Source organism: Nerophis ophidion, linkage group LG10, assembly GCF_033978795.1.
Source record: "Nerophis ophidion isolate RoL-2023_Sa linkage group LG10, RoL_Noph_v1.0, whole genome shotgun sequence".
NCBI classification, from domain to species: domain Eukaryota; kingdom Metazoa; phylum Chordata; class Actinopteri; order Syngnathiformes; family Syngnathidae; genus Nerophis; species Nerophis ophidion.
In genome coordinates this window covers 6,785,003-6,805,858 of record NC_084620.1, presented here as the reverse complement: position 1 = coordinate 6,805,858, position 20,856 = coordinate 6,785,003, and the positions used below count along the sequence as shown (strand labels likewise).

General features: G+C 38.6%; 1 protein-coding gene across 1 annotated transcript in view; it reads left to right on the top strand.

Annotated features, from left to right (window-relative positions):
• The window catches only part of snd1 (staphylococcal nuclease and tudor domain containing 1), a 315,742-nt gene that overhangs the window by 97,187 nt on the left and 197,699 nt on the right, over positions 1 to 20,856 (top strand). Inside the window, exon 16 of the mRNA XM_061912195.1 lies at positions 13,692 to 13,801. Coding sequence (XP_061768179.1) covers positions 13,692 to 13,801 — 110 coding nt within the window. The remainder of the gene's footprint in view (positions 1 to 13,691; positions 13,802 to 20,856) is intronic.

The following is a 20,856-nucleotide window of genomic DNA, read 5'->3' as shown; positions in this document are numbered from 1 at the left end:
GCATGCTTTGGTCCTTCTTGCTGCCCCTCCCTGGTAGAGTTGTTTGGACGTTGTCCAATTAACCTTAAAGTTTGTCTTGGACACGCCCACATTTGTCCACCCTCACTTGGTCTCTTTCCGGGCACATCTTCTCACCATCAAAACTAAGTAAGGTACTATGCGTGCATTTGCAAAGATAAAAACACAGGGTATACTCTTTGGCCCAGTTTCCCGTTCACAGAATAAATAAAACCAGGACTAAAACAATCTGGTTTAAATTCACCCACACTAATCCAGTTGCCTTCTGAGATGTCAGTAAATTTCAGATTAACTAGTTCCTGATAAGGCAGCACGGTGAGAGAGGGGTCAGTGCATCAGCCTCACAATACGAAGGTCCTGATTTTGATCCTACCCTCGAGATCTTTCTGTGTGGAGTTTGCATGTCCTCCCCGTGACTGCGTGGGTTCCCTCTGGGTACTCCGGCTTCCTCCCACCTCTAAAGACATGCACCTGGGGATAAGTTGATTGGCAACCCTCAGTTGGTCTTAGTGTGTGAATGTGAGTGTGAATGTTGTCTGTCTATCTGTGTTGGCCCTGTGATGAGGTGGCGACTTGTCCAAGGTCTACACCGCCTTCCGCCCGATTGTAACTGGGATAGGCTCCAGCGTCCCCCGTGACCCGAAAGGGATAAGCGGTAGAAGATGGATGGATGGATGAATGGATATCTCCTGATTACAGTGTCTCCGACTAAGGTAATCAATAACAACTAAGATCGTGTTTTATATTAGATAAGGATGACAATGAATAGATGGATGGTGCAAAGTTAAGGGTGCACTGAAAACCTTGGATGGAGTTTTTCAATGTATATTTTAGCATTGTGTGAAACTGGGGTTGGACTACTAATCTAAAACGGAGAAAGAAATAATTGTAAAAAGAACCAATAACATTTCAGTCTTAAGTATCAAGAAACATATCAAATAATTTTAAAGTATACCATAACTGAAGACAAACATGAAAAGGGTACCAACTACCAAACCAAAATAGGGTATACATGGTTTGAAATCTTGAGTCAGTACAACTGAAATGGCTGAGTGGTTAACATGTTGGCTGCACAGTCAGGAGATCAAGGATTTAAATCTCCGTATTCATCAAGCCAGCCAACTACTCCAGAAAGTTCTACCAATCACATTCTGATTGACATCATCAAAGAACTTGGTGTGATCCTTTACAGACTTTGCACTATTTTACAGACTGTTGATTTATTTGCAGCACATAATACTAATTGTTTCACTATGAAGCTGACCTAACCCAAAAGCTGAATGTAAAAAAGTTATTGTAAGGCAGGGGTGCCCATTACGTCGATCGCGATCGACTGGTCGATCTCGGAGGGTGTGTCAGTCGATCTCAAGCCAGGCATTAAAAAATAGACATAAAAATGAGCAATCATCAATCATACCAAGACTTCACTTTCGTCAGTTGTTTGACATTCTCGGCACCCGAGGATCTTGTGAGATGACGCTGGCTGCTGCGAGCTCATATTTAAGAAAAAAATCACTAACAGGGCGGACGCAGAGAAACACATTTTATTTCTAGAGACTCCGTACCTACTGTCAAAACTCTAAAGACCGACTGCACAGTTCCTGTCTTCACCATAAAAGACCTGTTTCATCCTGCCTGTGCTAACAAAATAAGAGTCTCAGAAAGCTAGCGTGCACAAGCTAGCAAGCTACGGAGTTTGATGCCAATGTATTTCTCCCCCGCCCTCAGCGACCGCTTTCTCACTTGCTTGCCCGACCGCACTCTCACTGACGTCACTCACCTGCTGCCAGACATTAGAGGGCCACACACATATGCTACTCTCATAACAAAGTGTTTAAAAACGAGTATGCAAGTTGGACAAATGAGATGCCAAATCCAACAACTTTCTCGTGGTATTGGACAGAAAGGAGGACTTTTTTTTCTCCTCCATTTGAAAATGCGGACGTTATCAGCACCACTGTCCAATTCCAATCAATGCAAGTCATCAGAATCAAATACACCAACTTATATTCTTGTCTTCATGAAAGAAAGGAATCTATGTGTGTTAAACATGCTTGTATTATCATTAAACACCATTAACTTGTTAACAAAAATGTCTCTTTCATAAATAAATAAATATAAATTATAAATAGGAATGAGGTAGATCTCCTCGACTTGGTCAATTGAAAAGTAGCTCGCCTGCAGAAAAAGTGTGAGCGCCCCTGTTGTAAGGTATAGGGGGTTCCTGTCACTGAGTCACATGAAAGCTTTGTCCTCAGCAAAAAAAATCATTTTAGACGCATTTTTTATTCGACGTAAGAAAACACTAAAAATCTGTATCCTCAAATCTAATCAGAAGGTTATTTCTTTCTCTGAATAATCTCTCTAGTCTTGGTGGTATTTTAGCATCATTTAGGTATTAGTCAAAGTTATCCATCTTCAAAGCAAGTTTATTCTTAGCAACCAATTTTTACGCCAGACATTTCAAAGCGCTTTACAGATGCGTAAAATTATGGCGTCTAAAATCATGAATACAAATTTAATCATCATGAGTATGAGTGAGTATAAGTATGAGTTTGTTTCGAACAGGCAAGCATACAACATGATACATCACAATTTCCAGTTCCTATTAAAATGTTCGAAAAGGAGTAGGAAGAAGCAGAGCTTATTTAATCCAACCCCTTATCTTTTACAGAACAGTTGCTAAAACTTTTGTTCACTTCCTGTTCTCAATGTTTTCACAATATACTCCATAAGCAATTAAATAAAAATAATGAAATAAATAAATGTTGAAGTTTTATTCCATACGATGAGATAAGTAAAATTATTTTGAGAATGAATGGGTGAATAAATTCAGAATGTTTATCATGATTCTTCTTTTTTGTACTTTGTCAACACTCTTAAGTTTGAAGAGTTTCTTGAAATGGATCATATTAGTACATTGTTTGATTGCTTTGCTTAATCCATTCCATAACTTAATTCCACATACAGATGTACTGAAGGTCTTAAGTGTTGTACGTGCGTACAAATGTTTTAAGTTACATTTTTCTCTAAGATTATTTTTCTCCTCTTTTGTTGAGAAGAATTGTTGTATGTTCTTGGGAAGCAGGTTGTAGTTTGCTTTGTGTATAATTTTAGCTGTATGCAAATCCACTATGTCGTGGAATTTCAGTATCTTTGATTCAATAAATAAAGGGTTTGTATGTTCTCTATATCCAACATTATGTATTATTCTAACTGATCTTTTTTGTAATACTGTTAGTGAATGAAGTGTACTTTTGTAATTATTTCCCCATATTTCTACACAGTAACTCAGATATGGTAACACTAGTGAGCAGTAGAGAATATGAAGTGATTTTTTGTCTAGAACATATTTAGCTTTATTCATTATTGACGTGTTTCTTGCAACTTTTTGTTGTATACATTTTTTACATGAGATTTCCAGTTCAATTTTTCATCAATCATTACACATAGAAATTTGGTTTCATTTACTCTTTCAATTTCTATTCCGTCTATTTGTATTTGTGTTTGACTTTCTACTGTTACCAAATAGCATTATTTTAGTTTTACTGACATTCAATGATAGTCTGTTTTTGTCAAACCATTTTTTGAATTTGTTCATTTCTTCTGTTATTATTTGTATTATCTTCTGTGTGTTCTCTCCTGAACAAAACACTGTTGTATCATCTGCAAATAATACTAACTTTAAATCTCTTGTTACTTTACAAATGTCATTTATATAGAGATTGAATAATTTTGGTCCTAGTGTTGATCCCTGAGGTACACCACAGGATATATTTAGCATTGTAGAAGTGTTTGCCTAGTTTTACGTATTGTTTCTTGTTTGTTAGATAACTTCTTATCCAGTTTAAGACTAACCCTCTGATGCCGTATCGTTCCAGTTTTTTTAATAAAATATTGTGATTAATTGTGTCAAATATTTTAGTTGGATCCATAAACACTGCTGCCGCACATTTTTAACCATCTATTGCATAAAAATAATCACAATCAAACACATTTTATTTGTACAACACTTTACATACATATAAAAGTTACACTAAGTCATTTTCATTTAAAATACTACAAACATTTTCAACATCTTAAGTATTTTTTGTCATCTTTTAAGGACTCAACACACAAAGATTAAGCCAAAATCTGGTTTGAACAAATGTGATCTAAAATTGAAGAAAAAGATATTTCGCATCCACCATAGTAACGACTTTGACACACAAAAAAAGGTAACATGAAAGAACACAAACGAGAGGAGGGAATGTTGATGGTCCCAAGACATAGTGCTACAATCTTTAAATGTGTCAAAGCAGTTTATGTATTTTGTTGACAGATTGTTTACACTAGCTTCCTTGGTACTCGTTCAGTCTGATTGCTTCTTGATTGGCTATTTTCCTTACTCCGTCACAATTCACACTGCGATGAGTCAGGAGTCGTTGGCATTCCCCACAGACATAAGTTTTGGTCGTAATTATTGAACACGTTTACGATTGTCAGCCCGACACGTTTTGGAGCCGATTATTGGTAAACATTAACTCTTGACACAGATCAGGCCACAGGAAAATCTTACAAAACAATGTTTAAGGGCATAAGATAATCGGGTATTTTCTGTCCTCGATCGGAAAAAGAAAAATAGGGACAAAAACCGTCCGATTGGCTTTATTTTTACCTCAATTTATTTACCATGTACTGAGCCTTTACATTTAAGTTAAACGTGCATCTGAACTGGTTTAAATCAAGCCATGGTTTAGACCTGAATTAGCGCTGGTCTCCCTTAAAAGGGGAACTGCTCTTTTTAGTAATTAAGTAATCATTTACAATCATTATTAAAGACATGACGATGAATGGATTTTTTTAGTGCGTTATAAAAATGTAATGAATTCGCTCAAAAGTCCGCTTACAATGGAGCGAGCAGCAGCCGTTCACATCTGCCTATAGAGCCCCTAAAAATCATCCAAACACTCAATCAATCAATGTTTATTTATATAGCCCCAAATCACAAGTGTCTCAATGGGCTGCACAAACCACAACGACATCCTCGGTACAGAGCCCACATAAAGGCAAGGAAAAACTCACCCCGGTGGGACGTCGGTGACAGTAACAATGATGACGATGAGAAACCTTGGAGAGGACCGCATGTATATAGTTTTTGTTACCGCCTATCATAACAATATCACTAATACTTGGTTAAAATTCAAGTCATGAAATGTTATTGGAGTATTGTTGGTGCTTTTTGAATCGGTTATTATCAAATTATTGAATCAGATTTCATGGGTGAAATATTGTAGCTCGCATTGGCTGCACCGTAAGCGGTCGTTTATTTACGTTTATTTAATATTTAGAATGCAAAAAAAAAAAAATCCACCCGTCATGTCTTTAGTAATGATTGTGGATGATAGCCGAAATTTAAAAAAAAACTTGCAGTTCCCCTTTCAAGAAATGACATTACTGTATTTTATGTACTATAAGCTCCACCTTTTTTCCTATGCTTTGTACCCTGTAGCTTATAAAACTGTGCACCAAATTTATGGATTGTTTCTTTACTAATGGCCATAATGTTTTGACTTAAAAAATATTTTTCATGAAACACCCACTGAGACACTGATGGGGAATGTTATTGTTTGTGCTATGGCACCATCTGTTGGACGAGTTTGCTCACTACAGGTGCTGCAGGTTGAATTTCTACAGTATTTCCTTCTGTATAGTGTCTTGAACCCTAAGTACACATTCCATGTACAAGTTGTCCATAGCGACTCTACTTGGATGATTTTTTTTTCATCACTCTGAGCAAAGTACGTACATGTTATTATTTACCTAAAACAATTCATACTTACTAAACCATCACATGTTGGTAGGCGTTTTGTACATGTAATTAAGCTAACATCGTTAGCATTAGCGAATATGCTAACACGTTTACAAGTGTCTGTGTTAGTAATATCAGCTTACAATGGCATTCTGTTTGAATTGTTTCAGTTTTCTCAGTAAATTCACCAAAATGTCACCATGGAGTCATTGAGTCTGTTTAGCTGATTGGAGAGCTAGCTTCCGCAGCTAGTGGGTCCATGACGAGGACTTCTGTTTTGTTTGATCAACCGTTTTACTGCCGTGTTTCAGACATGGTTTGGAAACAATTACAGTATGTAATTTAACATTTACAAAATCTTTCTGTGTAAATAACTCCTTTCACAACGTATATATATGCGGCTTATACTTAGTCTAATATGGCTAATACCGTATTTCCTTGAAATGCGCCTGCCTTGAATTACTGCCGGGTCCAACTCGCTTCGCAAAATAAATAGCGCATGCTTAGTATTACCGCCTGGTCAAACTCGTGACGTCATTTTAAAAATGGAGGAGGATGATTTCAATTCTGGTAATTTGAAACCGCATAAAGGGAAGAAGGTTAAGAGCTATTCAGTAGGATTTAAGGTCCAAGCTTACATCACACTCAAATTTTTACTGCATGGCTTTGGTAAGTGCCGGAGTGAGAAGAGGTTTTAAAATAATTAGCGCATACTTACTTTTACCACATGCCTTTGGTAAGCGCAGCAGTGAGAAGAGGTTGTAAAATAATTAGCGCTTGGCGGCAATTCAAGGAAATACGGTATATGGAAAAAAAATTTTCTTTTGGTGGGCTTATATACAGGTGCGGCTTATATACAGGTGGGCTCCATAGTCTGGAAAATATGGTATTTCATTTAGGACTAGGACAAATCTGGGACTATTTCAATCCATGTTTGAGAAAGCCATTTCAGTAAATTCTTGGTTTGAGTGATTTAGTCTAGAACTAGGGTTAATCCCTGTACGGGAAACTGGGCCAAAGGGACTTGTCCTTGAACAGAACAAAGTGGATAGAGAGTGAGACTCCCTATACGTTCCACTCTGCTTTAAGGTGGAACGCATTCCCCTAACACAACTAGAGGCTGTACAACTTCCACATCATGCTTTTCCACCCAAGAAAGAGGCCACTTCAGGTGAAGGGTACTTGTGAAAGGTTTGATGCGCAGCAGTCTTTCAGAAAAAAAGAGACAGCCATCACTCGGACGCAAGGATTTACTGCATCAGCAAGAACCGGCAGTACAGCGCAGAGCTTAGTGCCATTTGTCTTCTTTTTTTTTACATGCAAAAATACCCTTCAAAGAAGTCCTTCTTTGACCTCTACTGATTGAAACATTATGTTGTTTTTAAATTAGATTTTTGAGCACTGCAGCTTTGTGTGCCCCTCAATGCGGCTAATTGTGTCCTATCAATGGAGGATACAAAAAAAAATAACACCTCGTCAACATTAAAAAGAGCGGTGCAAACCCCCCTGCTGAGCTGATTGCACATAATAACATATTTGCAGCCGCGCCAAAAGCGGTGCGTTTAATGAGGCTAATCAAACTGTAAGCTATTGTTGTTTTTGCTATTTTATAATTAAACATGAATGATGCTTATTTTGATGAAATGGCGTCATCAAATCAACAGGAAATATTTTTGTTTTCAACCTCCAAGATTCAAATAAGCTAGATCTCCAAAATGTCTTCCCAGGCAACGTATGATGATTGACGTACCGCACGCTGATTGACATGTGCGCTCGGGGGTCCTCCGTGCCGAGCAGCACATGCATGGTCACCAGCATTTGTGTACATGTGCACTGCAATGTCGCTTGTGATCAGTGTATGTCTTGTTTCTCTTCGGGGGTCACATGAGATGAATCAGCTGTACTTTGATTCAGATGATCTTCGAGGTGACAGGTGGGAGTTATGCAACCAACGCCAATAAGAAGCATCATATTTTTACTACACTCGAATCAACCGTAAAACTAAAGCAATTTGCCCATTAATAATATTAATCCAATTGGTTCTTCCAAGACACCTAAAACTATAAACACAATGTATTAGGGCTGCGAATATTTGGGTGTCCCACGATTCGATTCAATATCGATTCTTGGGGTCGCGATTCGATTATGTATTGATTTTTTTTTTCCCCGATTCTCGATTCAAAAACGATATTTTTCCGATTCAAAACGATTCTCTATTCATTCAATACATTGGATTTCAGCAGGCTCTACCCCAGTCTGCTGACGTGCTAGCAGAGTAGTAGATTTAAAAAAAAAAAGCTTTTATAATTGTAAAGGACAATGTTTTATCAACTGATTGCAATAATGTAAATTTGTCTTAACTATTAAACGAACCAAAAATAGGACTTATTTTATCTTTGTGAAAATATTGGACACAGTGTGTTGTCAAGCTTATGAGATGCGATGCAAGTGTAAGCCACTGTGACACTATTGTTTTTTTTTTTTTATGTTTTATAAATGTCTAATGATAATGTCAATGAGGGATTTTTAATCACTGCAATGCTGAAATTATAACTAATATTGACACTGTTGATAATACTCATTTTTGTTTGGCTACTTTTGGTTTGTTCTGTGTCTCCTTTCAATTTGCTCTGTTTATTGCAGTTCTGAGTGTTGCTGGGTCAGGTTTAATTTTGGAATTGGATTGCATTGTTATGGTATTGCTGTATATTGTTTTGTCAGATTAATTTAATAAAAAATGAAAAAAAAAAATATATACATATATATATATTTTTTTTAAATCTATTTGAAAAAAAAAAGAATCGATTCTGAATCGCACAACGTGAGAATTGGAATTCGTATTCGAATCGATTTTTTCCCACACCCTTACAATATATATAAAAAATATATATCGTTAACATAAGAAAATGATGTGAAATACAAATGGTGAACATTTAACTTTTAATAAGAACATAAAGTGGAACTTTTTTTGAATTTTGCCAATCGTTCCCAATCATTATGAAAGACATGACCTTTTTTTAATGCATTCTAGTTTGTAAATGAATGTTAATAAAAGTACGCTTACAGTAGAGCCAATGGGAGATCTGCTATTCCGCCCATAAAATCCAATAAAAAAACATCCAAAAAGTGTCAACAATACTCAATTTAAATTTTTTGACTTGCATATTAAACAAGTATTAGTGATATTGCACCTGGGGATAGGTTGATTGGCAACACTAAATTGGCCCTAGTGTGTGAATGTGAGTGTGAATGTTGTCTGTTTATCTGTGTTGGCCCTGCGATGAGGTGGCGACTTGTCCAGGGTGTACCCTGCCTTCCGCCCGATTGTAGCTGAGATAGGCGCCAGCGCCCCCCGCGACCCCGAAAGCGGTAGAAAATGGATGGATGGATGGATAGTGATATTGTTATAAGCGCTAACACAGACCAACTATTTATACAAGTGCCTTGATCACAAGCTCGCGTGCCGATGTTGACATTATCAAGTCAGCTGTTTCCTCACTGATGCGTTTTTTAAATTAATTTCCTGCGTGTGCTTAAAATGATAAATACAGAAATATCAAATGTTATATACATGTGCCTGTTACTACATTACATTTATACACATTGTGTATGCATCCATCCATCCATGCACAATCGGGCGGACGGTGGAGTACACCCTGGACAGGTCGTTAATGGAGGTGCTTGGATGTTTTTTTAAGGGCTTTATAGGCAAGATAGAGCAGATCACATAGGATCCATTGTAAGCGGTTTTTTGATTTTATTAATTTAATATTTAGATTGCATTAAACAAAATCCATCCGTCATGTCTTTCATAATGATTGTGAACAATAGGCACAATTCCAAAATAAGTGCAGGTCCCTTAAAGGTGTAAATGACGATGAGCGACACGGACATCACCTTTTAAACTTTTAAAACAAGTTCTTTTTTTAATTCAGTAGTTTCACCCACTTTCTTTACCAAGTTGCTGGCACTCGTAACTTTGTTTGGCCAAACAGTGAATTATTTAAAGGTTGTCTTCAATAAAAAAAAACAGACCGGGTTACCAAAGCGTGCAATTTTTTGGTTGGGGAATCAATTCTGCGGAATGATAAGCGGGAACACTAACTAGTTTGTTACTTGCCAAGGGGTGTCCTGATCCAATACTGATATTGGTCTGATATCAGCAAAGAACGAGTATTGTATTTCATTATATATTTTTGAATGTAAAACATCAGATACAAGCTTTACAGAATGTTTACTCGTGCAAAGCTGGATCGCCAGTTAACATCTAAATGTCCTCCAATAAGCACACAAGGTTGGTCTTTTCTTCTATTTTAGTCAAGTCATTTACAAAAGCTAAACATGGTCATTTATTGGCGACTGGGACCTAGCAGCGACACAACAGCCAAACTAGACATACGTGTTAAGTGTCCTTGATGAAGCAATAGTGCAGTTTTAAACATCACATTTGTAAATATAAACAAGTATCAAATAATTATAGTTACACATAGCCAAGACAGAAGCTTATTAGAAAGTATTTAGTAACAAATGTGTTTGCATCACTTTACTTACTGTGCCATGAGCTTAACTTTATACATTTTTGAGGCCACTACGGGCTGCAAAGAAATATTACCGTTCCCATCAATTAGCATCAGGTCACTCTAGATGGTTAATAATGAATATGTTCATGTTTTTTATACCTATTATTGTTTTCTGTTTAAGGTAATTCCACTTGATCAAACCTTTTCAACCATTGTAAACTGCAAAATAATAAAAGTATGTAGGATTTCTGCTGATATCGAATCAATATCAGCCAAAACTCAAGGCTCTGTTGTCGATATTTTTTCGGCAGTTAAAAAGTTTGCACATCCCGAGTTTGGCCGTAGAATAACCAAGACGGTTTGCGAAAAGCGGGACTAAACCCAGGTTTTTTTTGGTCAAAATAAATAATCCGAAAAATAAAGCTTACAAAAACATGGTACCACTGAATCTACGGTAAAGAATGTAGACAAGTGGAAGGTATCAGTCTTGTAATGCTCACCTTATCAGCCTTGGAACACTCACTTCATTCACGTTTTACAAAAAGTTTTTCTATTTTTTCAGGAAATACCATATTCCAATATTTACTTAAGCATAAAAAAAGAATCTTATAAAGAAATCATATAACACATTTTACTCATTTCCTGTTTACTTTGTTGTCACCTGCAGCCGGTAGATGCAGTTGTTCCTAAATTAACACACCTCCTCCCCTTCTATTAGAGCGACCAACAAAAAACATAAAACTCCACCAAATGTCGGCTAGTAAAGTAGGCTCGCTCCATAAAGTCCCCGCATCACTCTGTTTCTGGCTGCCTGCTGTGGACGCCTTGTTAATTACATAAGCAACAGTGTGGCTGATAGTCAGGCCTGGCAAAGTAAAAAAAAAAAACAAGTGAGAAGTTAGCAAACATTTGAAAGGACAAAAAAAAGAATATTCATCACAGTATTCTGTGAAGTTCCAAATCGCTAGGAAACGCCTCTAGAAGTTGTTTTAAGTTAGAGTAAGGAGGAAATTGGAGTGTTTTACATTCCGGAGAAGTTTGTCTTAAAGATATTCGGTCCTGGGCATTAAATTCACTTGTTACACACCATGTCAGTGTGCCAGATCAGTATCAAAAACAAACCGGTCATAAGTGCCAAGTGTATCTAATCAATTGTCTTTTTACCTTATTTTGCTGCTGGAGACAAAACTCAATGTTTGTGTTGAAAATAAAAAAAAGCAGCCCCCAAAAGTGCTTGCTGAAACACCAAAGTACAGTGGTGCCTCATGTTTCATTCATCTTCCAAAAGGTCCAACAAAGACCAAATTTTTAGCTGAATACATTTTCCCATACATTGTACTCAATAAAAATAGCACAGAGACACCAGCGCGTGCTATTTCTTTTTGTTTGGGCACTCGATTCCACGTAATGATACACCGGCAAAATGACTACAGCACTACTTTAATATACTTTTATATATATACTAATATACTTTTATAATATCAAAACATAAAAATCTAAATATGCTCTAAAAGAAAAAAAACATGATAAACAACTGTTGGTTCAAACTATTTTATAATCACCCATTTCCCTTTTTCCTTGTAAAATAATGTGGAACCAATTCAGTTGTTTTTACTTTTGGTTATAAAACAAACACTTATCTGCGATGAGGTGGCGACTTGTCCAGGGTGTACCCCGCCTTCCGCCCGATTGTAGCTGAGATAGGCGCCAGCGCCCCCCGCGACCCCGAAAGGGAATAAGCGGTAGAAAATGGATGGATGGAACAAACACTTATGTCAGCTAGTCCAAGGGGCGTCAGTGTAAACAGACTCCACAACAAAATATTGCCCTATTGTTTTGTCCTATAGGAATAAGTTACTTGTACATATACGATATGTACCAAGCAATTTTTTATGAATGGGGGGAAAACGGCTAACATTTCTAAATATTTTACTAACAACTAATCAACGTGTCTCTGTAATAAGTCACATAAATTAATTTACTAATTTCTTTAGTACTCTTTTTAACATGTATCATGCCTTTTGTAAAGGAAAAAAATGCCTTTAGGTCTTACACTGTATATTGTATGAAAAACAATGCAATAGAATGTAGAACAAACAAATACAACAGTTTTATGTAGTAATGTAATAATAGTATTTACCTTGGAGAGTGGACATCTACGGTATTTCCTTCCAGCTGCTTCTCCTTCAAACACACAATCAGCTGCTTATCCATATCTTCATAGATTCATGGATAGTACTCAGAAGATAAATGATAAATGGGTTGTACTTGTATAGCGCTTTTCTACCTTCAAGGTACTCAAAGCGCTTTGACACTACTTCCACATACACACATTGACACACTGATGGAGGGAGCTGCCATGCAAGGCGCCAACCAGCACCCATCAGGAGCAAGGGTGAAGTGTCTTGCTCAGGACACAACGGACGTGACGAGGTTGGTTCTAGGTGGGATTTGAACCAGTGACCCTCGGGTTGCGCACGGCCACTCTTCCACTGCGCCACGCCGTCCCTGATGGTGTGGATGTGTAGATATTAGTTTAGCGTCCTTGGCTGGAAATATGGACTCTATCTGCTTAAGTATGTTGTAGGCTAGCAGTGCTACGCTAATACACCCTTGCTCGCTCTGTTAGGTTTTTGAATATTTATTCATTTGATTCAATTAATATCATTCTTCTTTTCAGGACAGTCTTCACAGTCACTTTATTTGTTCCAATGGTTGGTAAACAAATATATGTCGATCTGTAGGTATACACTAATGCAAGCGAGTAAGACAGGCCCCTACGGGTTTAACTGGCATCTGCTATGCCAACTTGAGCTGCAGAGGCTCGTAATTTAAATTTGGCTCCAATTAGCAGAGTTCGTATCTCAAAACACTCGTAAGTTGGGGCAACCATAAGCCGAGCTACCAATGTAGTTTGTTACACACAATGTTTGGCCCTACTTATTAATAACTAAGACAATACAAGAGAACCGAGGCAAGATTTACTGAAAATATTTTAAAGTACACTTGGACAAAAAGTGGGTCATACAAAAACTCATGCACCACTTTACTTGTAAAATTGGAAGACGTGATTTGCAGATGCAGCCTCCTTTGTCTTTGCGAAAACATGCTTTACTCCTATGAATGACTTTTCAGTGGTCAAGTACACTCTTAAAGTCCTGTTGGTCCTTGTGTTTGCTGGAGTGAGCGGTGCGTCAGAGCAGCAGAAGACTGTGACCTGTCACTGTAGAGGAAATGGATGTTTGACGTCAATGAAACGAAAAATGTAATATATCCTTTTTAAAGTGTTCTCAGGGTAAAGACCATTTTGAGAGACACTTGTCCCTTTTAAAAAGCTAACCCCTTCATTTGTGTTGTCTTAGGTATCGAATGTCCGCGCAGTTCCAGGAATACGCCCGGAGGAATGCAGGTAGCCGAGCCTTTCAGCGACGAGGCAATGCTGTTCACCAAAGAGCTGGTGCTGCAAAGGGAGGTAAGCAGTTGAGACCGACTTTCTGATGCTTTCTTTAAAAAAAAAAAAACCCTCCACAATTCTGCTAGGGAGTGCATTTTGGTGCAATGGGGTGGGACGAATGTGTATTTTACTTTTATTACTGCAGAGGGGGGCTCACTTTTACTTTTGACTCTCCATTGCCGCTCTTGTTTTGTGCGAACACCACCATGTCAAAAATCCAATTTAGCCTAGCGGCACATTTCAAAACAAGCCAACGACTGGGGTTTAACTCTTTTTCAATCATGAGTGTATTGATTAAAATAAACACACGGCAGACACTCTTTCATAAAATAATACTACTGTTGCAATAAAATTTACATGCAATTGAACAAGGATATGAACCGCAGTTATTTAAGTGAGACAAATGCTGGATACACAAAGAAAGCAAAAAGGAAAACTCAGTAAATAAGAGACAGCCGAGACCACACAACAGCCTGAAAATGACAATGCTTCTGGAACTCTTCTGGTATTCAAGCAGAATCAAATTTTAACAGACATGTACTCGAGTTCGGGGTTGAGCTGAACTTCTGATGTTTATTCATGTAAAAACAATGGGATACTCCTTAAATGACATTTGTGGTTCCCTTTATGAGTTGGAGTCAAAATGCTTCGGAAGACCTGCTAGCATACATGTTCTTGTCCAGATGTCCTCAAAATGTTATTATGATTAGGTTAAAGGTCAGTGACTTACAACAATACCTCAATTTTCATGCGCCACACTTTTGGAAGGATGAACGTTTCTGCCAAAAGTTAGTTATCTGTCTCAGTTACTGCATGGCAAAATATTGCGTGTAACAAAACTACAGGTAATCGAGTGCAGAGAATTCCACCCTCTGGTTACATTTTACATTATTTTTGTAATAGTTACCTTTGCCAGTATTATGTAATCTCTTGAGTTATCAAATCAAACGAAGGTAGTGGCTAACATAAAGTGCTTTGCACAAAAAAGAAGAAAATAACAAAACACACACACGTACACAGCGCTATGGACAATAACAAAAAAAACATGGCATGGCACTGAAGATTGATGTTTGATAGTGTGAAGTGAAGTAAATTACATTTTTTAAGCGCTTTTCCTGGAGTGACTCAAAGCGCTTTACACAGTAAATTACTGACAAGAGGGTTCACTCTTGTTTCTTTGGTCCACTAGAGAACAAAGGCACCAGCTGCTGAGATCGATGCAATAAGTGAACCCTCTTGCGGCCATTTATTTATTTTATTTTATTTTATCTTCCCAGGGATTTAGCACTATTGGGAGATAAAGCCTGGCGGTGGTCTTTGCTCTCTGTGGGCTTGTTTTAGTTCTTTATAATTCCTCAATATAAAGTGTGTTTTGTCTTAGTATTTTTAGCGTGTCTCTGTGGGCTTGTTTTAGTTCTTTATAATTCCTCAATATAAAGTGTGTTTTGTCTTAGTATTTTTAGCGTGTCTGGAATGGATTAATTGCTTTTGTTTTTAAAAAAAATTTTTTTTGAATATTTTTGTTTTAGTCTTACCATTTAGAAACTAGTTATGAAAACTGTGGTTCCACTGCATCGGCATTTAGTTGCCAAGCTCCATCTGTGCCCCTGCAAATCATTTTTCTTGATGGCGGCCATGTTTTTCATGCAATTTTGCTGATATTTTACAGAAATGTGCTTGTCAGTCCACTAAATGTCTGTACCAGAAGCTGTTACTGTATGTTGACTGCATCTTGGTAAATAGATGTAAAATGTTAAGACACCAAACACACTCCCGCCCAGTGTACGGTAGTTTAAAACTCACCTGGTTGTTCATGCATCAGCGCTTTCACAAGCTTTAGAAAACTCCATCCAATGTGTTCATTCACATGCTAATGGCTTTTTATAGGGAGCGGTGAATAGACCAAAGCCACCACCGTGGGAGCTAGCTATAATCCCGCTACCACTTAACAAGGCCACATGCACGCGCACACACACTTCCCTTCTTCCATCCCTATCTCAAGTTTTAAAGGGCTTTTTGTGTCAGGTGGCTGACACTCCTGTCCTCTGGTGTATAATTGTCATGGAAATGTTGCCTCGCATATGCGTGACTGTTTTTTTGTCAGCATGCAAACAGGTTGATAAAGACAGCCTTGTTTACTGTATTATCAGATCTGGTTGGTGGTCATGAAAGGTTTTTACATGCCAGGCAGCGACTGTACAATTCTTCCCTTTTCTATGATGATATTAATATTGTGCTATATGATAGCATCAAAGCTAGACACCCACATCTGCGCACTGCCCATAGAGCAGGGAGGTCCAACTCATTTTAGCTCAGGGGCCGCATGGAGGAAAATCTATTTCCCACGTGGGCCGGACAGGTAAAATCATAGCATAATAACTTAAAAATACAACTACGACAAGATTATTTTACTTCTGCCCGAAAAGAACAAACACATTCTGAAATTGTATACATCACATATAATCTTCTAGAAAAAACACTTCAAGTTAGTTGAAAATTCTGCAATTTCAAAAACACCATGAAGAACACATGAATTTAGACAATCTCAATGTATTTACAAAGCAATTGAACTTTAAATGACAGCCCATCTTGGATTGAACAAAATACAAAATCAAGCGTAAATGAAAAGTCTATGTATCAACTACCTCATTTGTCATTTTCACTGTTTACTTTCTTTAAATTTGCACAGAAGTCAATCATTTTCACAAAAATATATCAATGTGCAGTGTCTCATGCGGCATTTTAAGTGAAGTGACCAATTGTTTATTTAACGCCCGTCTATTTTATGTTTGGTCAAGGAGGAGGAGTCACAGCCCCGCTTTACCGTGTACCTATTGCTTGGTATACTTGCTCATCCCGGTATAAACTATTTGCTGGCCTAAGAGAATTGCTAATATGACATCCAGTGGACACATTTAGAACAGCAGTTTCATTTGAAAATGCAGCTCAATTTTACTCTTAACAAACTCATCTCGCAGGCCGGATGGAACCTGTTCGCATATTTGACATCCCTGCCATAGAGCTTACACAAATAACTTTCAAACTGTCGAAATTCCAGCATCAAGGCGACAACACGCGTAAATTATATTATTGTTCTGAGGTGTTTGTGAATACCCTTATATATCCAGGTCATTGTCTTCTCAGAACATAGTTTACCATCAAAACTGGGCCGTTCAGGCATCAGACACCTCTCGTCCAAGCAGGCTTCTTCTATTTAATGCTCAATGACTAGATAGGATAACACAATAGATAGCACTCTATTATTTAGACTCAATTCGAATACGTCCTTTGTTTTGCCCTCCCTTCTTGGTTTTGCGCGTTCACGACAATCAAGGCGTTCAAGGGCGATGTAAATACCTTAAAGTGAAGTGAGCTCGCAGACCTCCCTACACTATCCAGTGCTAGGAGGAAGATGGCAGACCTAAAACCCAGACAAGTGTACAATTGTAAGTAATAAGTGTAATTTTTTTTGTAACAATCACACTTGTCGTTTTAGTCATACTTCGAACCTCTGCGACTGCACATAAATATTGGCTTTAAATACAGAAAACACATTTTAAATAGTGCAAGCTGATGCACAAGCACTTGCATAGTTTGCCAAAAACGTTGTCTTCTAAATGGTTTTCTTTTTAATAAAAATAGTTGAACAAAAACAAGAAGAGCTCAAGTAAAGTCAAACATCCCGTGCGACGGCATTTAGAAAGTAAACAAACATTTGTCGCACCTGCCTTACGAAACAGTTGGCGAACGACAAGGGTTGATGAAGTAGCAAGACTTGAGGGACGTCCGTATGCACGTGTATTTGCAATACTTCGCCATGGCACGAGATGCTAGAGCCGAGAGAAGTGTCAAGTAAAAGAGGGTAGGTTTAGGAGGGAAAATGTGAAATGAGCCTTCGGCTTTGAAGTCAAATACTAGGGCCAACTCAAGGGCCAATATGATAGTTTTAGAGCTCAATGTCGAGCTGCAGGACAATCTGAAAAGTCAAGTTGCTTTTGGTTCAATGCCCTCTGAGATGTATTTTACAAATGTTTAAAAATACTATAGTATATACTATATTTTAAAATTCCACAAATTGAGGCAAGTTTCGAGTCATCAGCTGACAAAAATAGGTTTCCAAAAGAAGAACAGTTTCCACCCACACGTACTTGACGGTGGAAAAGAGCTGCATTAGCCTGACTGCAGAGGTAAAAGAGGGTGCAGGAAGCACAGCTAATGAGAGCCCAGTAAAGTCGCAGCAGCCTCTGCTGCATTAAATATATAAATGTAGGACGGCTGTAGGAGAGGAAGAACTGGTCCATGACCTTGATCCATCCTTTGGTCCCCACAGAGCAAGAGAACTCTGACAGAATTTTGGAAGTGTGTGCCGCACAGATGGAATTTGATGTGTGAATAGCTTTTGATTGTGGAAGCTTTACATTAATAACATTTGATTTGGGAAAATCTATTTAGCATTCATCATATATATTTATACTAGCAAAGGCTTTTGTTTGTCTGATGAATGATCTGTTTACTAGTTGTCTCCACCTTCCCTGACCGTGCTCTACACTACAATTTCCTCATTTTGACTCTCATTTAGAGTCCAGCCTGCATTTTCGTACATTTTAATCTTGCCAACAGTGAGAAGAGCCCAATATGTTTTTTTTCAGTTCGCCTCGAACCTCAGGCCAATTCCCTGTTGCCATAGATTCCTTTCAGATTCCCCACTTTGGTCTTTTCTGTACTTCTGCTCCTTCTTCCTCTGTGTGTGATGTTTTGTTTTTTTCCCAGCATGAGTCAGCTACAGAGTTTTGGAAAATAACATTGCTCCCCACAGACACTCCTGTTGCTTTCTTTATGACTTTGGTTTAATTTCTCTTACCTGCCTCAGACAAAAACTCTCCAGGATGAATAACTCTCACAAACGTCTTGGCATGTGCAAACCCTTACCTCAGTTTTACTGCTAATACGCACTGGTGGCATCATTCATGGCGGTGTCATCCCTCCGTCAGGTTGCGTCTTGGCAGCTTGAAGATCCACTCCACAAAAGATTTATCAATCCTCACTAATAGCTGTTTCTTAAAGCTTTGATTACTGCAGGAACTTTTGTCGAGTCAGCAGTGTCTTCTCTTTATTTACCTTTGGCTAGAGTCTCAAGTAGTTAAAACATTGTCTTGTGGGGGATCAATCCATTTAGTGCAGGGGCCGGCAACCCGCGGCTCCGGAGCCGCATGCGGCTCTTTGGCAACTCTGATGCGGCTCAGCTGCACAATCGCCGACCCCCCATATTGTTGCGGGGAGATTCCGGAATTCAATGCCTCTCCCGGACATCACCCGGAGTCAACGTTCTCCAATTTTCACTCGGACTACAATATTAAGGGCGTGCCGTGATGATATTACTCTTAACGTCCTCTTGACCGTCATCGCGCCCGCCATTCACAGAATGCTATTTGCGCCCTCTTGAACGTCATCACGCCCGCCATTCACGGAATGCTATTTGCGTGCCGACCGGACACAAGCATTTCGCTGCTTCTATTGGCACATGTATGAGATTGCCAGGCATACTGGGTGACACAGAGTACACTGACAGTTGTGATATAAACAACTTTAACACTCCTATTAATATGCGCCACATTGTGAACCCACACAAAAGAAGAATGACAAACACATTTCGGGAAAAAATCCTCACAGTAACACAACATAAACGCTACACAACAAATACCCAGAATCCTTTGCATCCGTGACACATTCTGACTATGTTATACACCCCACGAGCACCAAATCCCACCCCCCCCGCGTGGTTGAGTAACTGGATGCTATGACATTCCCCCATGCTACGGAATGGCCTAAGGGTCAAAAATGAGTCAGGATGCATGCCGTGAGAGTAAAGCTGCAACATTTGAAGCCGGATGTGACGAGGGACGACTGTACTTATGAATGGCAACTAAAATGTTTTAATCACTTACTATACTTATTACAAGATTTTCGTCGCTAAAGACTGCATACAAAAATCGGGAACATTTTTCGTCCAACTTAATCTTTTATAAAGTGGGCGTACTAATGTCTCCCTACAAATTTAGCGAAATTGCAGTGTTTCAGCCGCGTAAAATTCATAGCACAAGCAAACAGGTCGAAGCACGACTACTAGCCTTGAGCGCACGCCAGGCAAACCAGGAATGGGAGAGGGTGTCACATCCAAGTGCATCCAGCACAATACAAACGGCCTAGCGTGAGTCCACCCTAAGTTGCATATTTTGCCTTTTGCGGCATAGCGGGACGGCATCTGATTTCTCCGTAGCATCCATGCACTTGTATTGATTTCCAGTGGCACTTGAATTGTTTCGGCGCGAGGCCAATTATGCTGTATTCTCCGATTGCCATTCATAACGACCTTTTCTTTATTTCTTACCTCTTTTTTTCCCTCCACACATCAGCATGCAGCATGTGTATCTTAGAAAGATGCTGAATAATGCATGGTGTGGTTTCCTGCCCACTGAAACTAGACAGACGGGGGGGACAGTGAACGGCCCCTAGGGTGCTTCCCCAATCCCCCCCTACACAACCCACTCTGTAGTTAAACAAACCGCAAGTGCCGACAGCAGCCTCATATCTTAGATTACTCCTGCTTTATGGTCCTCGTACATTTTATAAATGTGGTGCCGGCTGAACAGCTTGACCAGTTTGAACTCCACAAGTGTGTCAAGCTTCAAACTAGCATATAAAGGCTTGCTTTTAGCGTGAAATATCTATAAAACGTTGGTGGGAGATTAATTACATTCTGTATTGTTAATCTTTCTTTAATCATATTTGTGTCCAACCCGGTTAGTGCTGTTGTCGTTGCTGCTTTATGAGCCATTTATCATTCCACCCACTACTGAGTCCTGGTCGTCACCAGCAAATGAAAAATGTTCCTTCCCTTGAAGACAAGCAAGATAACGACTCAGTTTGAAAATAGAACAAAACTGAGGAAATATGTTGACCTGAATATGAGAGGGTATTTGAAAATGTTTCAATAGTTCTCACTGAATATCTAATTTGTGCGATATAGTTTCCTTAGTTTTTACTAACGCTGTCTGACGGATGCTCAGTTTTTG